Source organism: Bidens hawaiensis, unplaced genomic scaffold (assembly GCF_021521415.1).
Source record: "Bidens hawaiensis isolate Kalapana, Puna unplaced genomic scaffold, B.hawaiensis_p1.1 tig00019659_1, whole genome shotgun sequence".
Lineage (NCBI taxonomy): Eukaryota > Viridiplantae > Streptophyta > Magnoliopsida > Asterales > Asteraceae > Bidens > Bidens hawaiensis.
In genome coordinates this window covers 196,793-201,267 of record NW_027505014.1, presented here as the reverse complement: position 1 = coordinate 201,267, position 4,475 = coordinate 196,793, and the positions used below count along the sequence as shown (strand labels likewise).

The following is a 4,475-nucleotide window of genomic DNA, read 5'->3' as shown; positions in this document are numbered from 1 at the left end:
GCAATTGTAGTTCTGAAAAGTCAAAATAAATCGTACACGTATGATCATAACATGTTACAAAGAAATAATATCTTTATGAGACACCAAGAAATTATTTGTTAAAATATGAATAATTATAAAAAAAGAAAAGAAAAGTTATTTTGTAAATTTTATTAAAAAATCTAAAAAGCAAAAGTATATTTTAAACAAAAACCCAATGAAGTGGTTCCATGATAGCCTATTAACAAAGATAAAATCTTTAAACATCTGAGTTCAGAAGTGAAAAGCGTTAAATTTAAGTCACATCAACGATAAGTATTAGGGTGTGTTTGGGATTCCTTATTTAAGAAAAAAGACTTTTTGTGGTAAGTTGAAAAGGTCTTATGACTTTTTAATAAGAAGTTTTCAAAAAAGTGTTTGGATTAACATAAGACAATAAGTTGGTTTTTAAGAAGTGTTTGGTTTAACTTATTGATGTAAAATGATCAAAAAGGATATTTTTGTATAAGTGAATAAGTTGTTTTTAAAAAGTGTTTGGGGTTGCTTATTTATACCATTTTTTCATCTCTAGCATGTTGAAAAAGAAATTACAAAATATACATCATAATTCGTTTATATATATTATAATTTCTTAATTAGACCATAATAATATTACATTCAAAATGTTAAAAAAACACCAAAATGCACAATAATAACAAAATAATGTTATACTACATTTCTCTCCGCGATTCCATTACTTCTTGCGCAATAGCATCTCTTATCGCGGCCATAAGCATAACATCATTACTCGTACGATTTGTAGCCGAAACTTCTTCATGATCTTCATCACTAGGGCCATCTTCTGTGGGATTGTAAGATTCTTGTTGGGCTGTTTCAAATGCTTCATCAAACCTGCCGGCCTTTCTAATAAAGTTATGGATAGCCATCGATGCTAACACAATTTTCACTTGGTGTTCGTATGTGTAATTAACATGCATATCTCTCAATAACGCCCACCTAGCTTTCCACACTCCAAAAGTCCGTTCAATGATATTTCGCAATGACAAGTGGTAATAGTTAAATGTTTCTTTTGATCCGCGAGGAGCACGTATAGCACTAGTTTGTCCACGTTGAAAATCCGGTATATGATAGCGAATGTTCGCACCTTTGTATGGAGCAAGATACCCTTTAGTATTTGGGTATCCGGCGTCAACAACGTAATATTTAGCTATAAATAAAAAAAAGTTGTGAGTCATTTCAAACAAGTATTAAAAACATAAATATAGCATCACTATAATTACTAACCACCGGTTGGATATGGAAACTTAAGGTCCGGTCTCTGTAAGGCTTCATTGAAGATTCTCGTGTCATGTGCGGCCCCCTCCCATCCAGCCCATACAAATGTAAAACACATGTTAAAATCACAAGCTGCCATTATATCTTGCGTGGCATATCCCTTTCGACCAATGTACTTCGGTTGGTCGTTCAATCGAAACGATGCCCTCACATGCGTCCCGTCAATAGCGCCAATGCAATCCTACAAGTACAAAATATATCATAATTAAAGCATTTGTTAAAGTAACCGGAACATTGTAAACCTTCAACATTAGATAATACCTTGAACATTGGATAATATCGAGGATTATTTAATATATGTGCGGGTACATCATCATTATAGTTTGCGGCCGGCTTGATTATTTCAGCACTCATCTTAAGTACAGACGCTAAAACTTTATAGAAATGTCTATGAATGGTTTCCTTGGAATGATTAAAAGATTCTAGGACAAACCTATTCGCACAACCATGATCCAAAGTCATCAAGAAGATTCCGAAAACCGACTCCTCAATAGAAATATTGCGGGTTTGTGTCAGTCCGTATCTAGTAACAAGATCTACGCATAACTGTCTAAAAACTGGTACGTCCAGTCTAAATATTTCATAGCACCTTCTAGGATGACCATTTAATATTTCATTAATAAACATGTGCCCTGTGCGGTCCGACGTATGACATGGCGTTCGTTCGTTACGCAAGTCACGAGCTAATATTATCCCTTTGATAACTAATGCACATAACCTTTTTGAGTTCTATACCCTCGTCCACCCAATATTCTTCACCATCATCATGCACATGAGAGTCGTCTCTATCCATCCTATATAATATAAAAGATGCAAAACAATAACACATTAATGTCAAACGATAACACACATATAAGATGTAAAACAATAACAAATAATGCCAAACGATAACACAAATATAAGTAGAATAACACATAATGTCAAATAGCACACATATAAGAAGTAGAAATAACACATAATGTCAAATGATAATACAAACATTAAAAGGTTGAACAACACATAGTGTTAAACAATAATATAGAATGCAAAACGACTAACTAGTCTTCAGAAGTAACTTAAGGAGCCCCATCTTTGATTCATGAGTCTTTGGATACATAAAAGCATCACGGTTTTGCTTTTAGATTAAAACATGCAATGCGCGTAAATACTCGTCGGAACCTTCTTCGAAACCAGGAAAAGTGATGATAATGCTCATGCAATATTCAATTGTTGGGTAGGAGTTTGTTGGTGCATAATGTCAGTAGTTCATAGTCAAGTGTCTGTAATCGAGTCTGTAATGATTAATTATGTTTTATATGTCTTAAGCGAAGTTACTGACAAGTTCGCTGTTTAGGCGAACTTGTTAGTCAAGCGAAGTTATGGACAACTTCGCCTGAACATGCCAGGCGAAGTTGTCGTGTATTTAAATAGGTTACGGTTTTGTTTGAGTTGAGTTGTTGAAACAGTTGTTAGTTGAACGATAGTTGAACCAGAGAGTTCGGGTCTGTAATAGTGATATCGTATCACGTGTTTTGGTTATAATATAACGTGTTTGTTTATCGTATCGTGTTTGATCTATTCGTGTCTTCTACGCTCGTAACGACCTACGCAGGGTTTCCGCACCTACGTAGATCAAGATATCTCGTGTTGATCCGTCAAGGGAACCTACAATTGGTATCAGAGCTTTTGCTCGATTTTGTGGTTCGGGATATTCACGCGGGTGTAGAAATCGTCCCGTTTCGACTATTCGCGGGACGTGTTTTCTGTGTTTTTGTGTCAATCTTACCTCCTACCATCGTATTCAACCCTTTACACCGTCAAAAACCTCGAAAAATCCAGATTCCAGATCTGCAGAAACTTCGTGTTCATCAGGCGAAGTTGTCGTCACTGTTCGTAGGGTTTGACAAGACGAAGGTAAGATGCTACAACTGTCAGCAAAATGACCACTTTGCTAAGGAGTGCAGAAATGAGCGTGTAGAACGTGGTCAAGGCAAGTCTACACAGCATAATGGGGGTAGTAAAGATTATAGTGCTATGATTTCCAGAGAAGATGGTGAATACAACTGGAACCTGCATTCTGAAGAAACTTTCGAACAGGCCAATTTGGCGAAGGTTGAAACTGAAGGAAATGAGAAGGTTACCGGAGAAGAAAAAGCTCTCATGGCAGATGTTAAAGACCAGCTCTCCGAGGTATGTTCTAAACCTACTTGTTCTAAATGTGAAAACTTGTCTGAGCAATTAGCAACTATAACTGATCAGTATGTTGGTTTGGATGCTGAGTTTAAAACTTTAAAAGAAGATCATCACTTTACTAAAGCAAGAGAAAATAGCTATAAAGTTAAAATAAAAGCTTGTGAAAAGGATATTAAAAGTCTAAAAACAAAACTTGCTGAAAAAATACAAGTGATTGATCTAAGCTATGAAGTTTTGGAAGAAAAAACCAAGCTAATAGCTGAAAGAGAAAAACAGATTGCTGATCACCAGGTGAAAGTGGTGGAACTGAATAGAAAACTTGAGCAGTTCAGAAATTCCTCTGCTATTCTTGATCACCTTGTTAGTGATCAAGGTTCCTCTGTTAAGAGGGGAGGAATTGGTTATCATGAGGTTCCACCACCTTATAATCACAATTACACTTTTAATCCTAGTGTTCAGAAATCTGTTGACTTTGAGGTTGCTCAGATAGTTCCTATTCCAGTTACTACTAAAGAACCAGAAGTTAGTAAGCCTGTTGCAAGTGTTAAAATTTCTGCTCCGAGTCCTGTCTCATCTAACTCGGACAAGTCTTCTGAGTCGAGTGAGACAAATCAAGAGGAAGTATTACCAAAAAGTGGAGAGATAAAGAAAACATCTGAAAAGAAATCTCCGCTAAACCCGTATGTCCCACCTTATGTGAGACAAACGGGCGGTAATAATGCCTCGACATCTAAAACACCTGTTGATAAAAAGGTTGAACATAGGTGTTGTTTTAGGTGTAATCAATTAGGGCACCTAGTTGCAGATTGCCCTCTGAAGCAGAGATTCAGAGGTGTGAGGCCTACTAAAACTGAGAATAAGTCTAATGGTAATCATAATACTGGTAAAAATGAAAACCATTCAAAATTCAGAAATGTGACAAATTCAGGTTTTAAAAGAAACCAATCTCAGTTTTACACTGCTAATAACCAAACCACAAGCTATAATTC

General features: G+C 35.9%; 1 protein-coding gene across 1 annotated transcript; it reads right to left on the bottom strand.

The window, feature by feature from the left end:
* Positions 1–689: 689 nt before the first annotated feature.
* On the bottom strand, positions 690–2,107 carry LOC143609906 (uncharacterized). Its single transcript, XM_077084528.1, has 4 exons — positions 1,995–2,107; positions 1,576–1,903; positions 1,264–1,495; positions 690–1,186 (listed from the first exon to the last, which is right to left on the bottom strand). The coding sequence occupies exons 1-4, from the start codon at positions 2,105–2,107 to the stop codon at positions 690–692; spliced, it is 1,170 nt and encodes a 389-aa protein (XP_076940643.1).
* Between the last annotated feature and the right edge of the window lie 2,368 nt (positions 2,108–4,475).

Coding starts and splice junctions, on each gene's coding strand:
- LOC143609906 (XM_077084528.1), bottom strand. CDS start 2,107: ATGGATAGAGACGACTCTCATGTGCATGATGATGGTGAAGAATATTGG. Junction 1,904..1,994: donor CAAAGGGATAATATTAGCTC/GTGACTTGCGTA, acceptor TCATCCTAGAAG/GTGCTATGAAATATTTAGAC. Junction 1,496..1,575: donor GATATTATCCAATGTTCAAG/GTATTATCTAAT, acceptor TTGTACTTGTAG/GATTGCATTGGCGCTATTGA.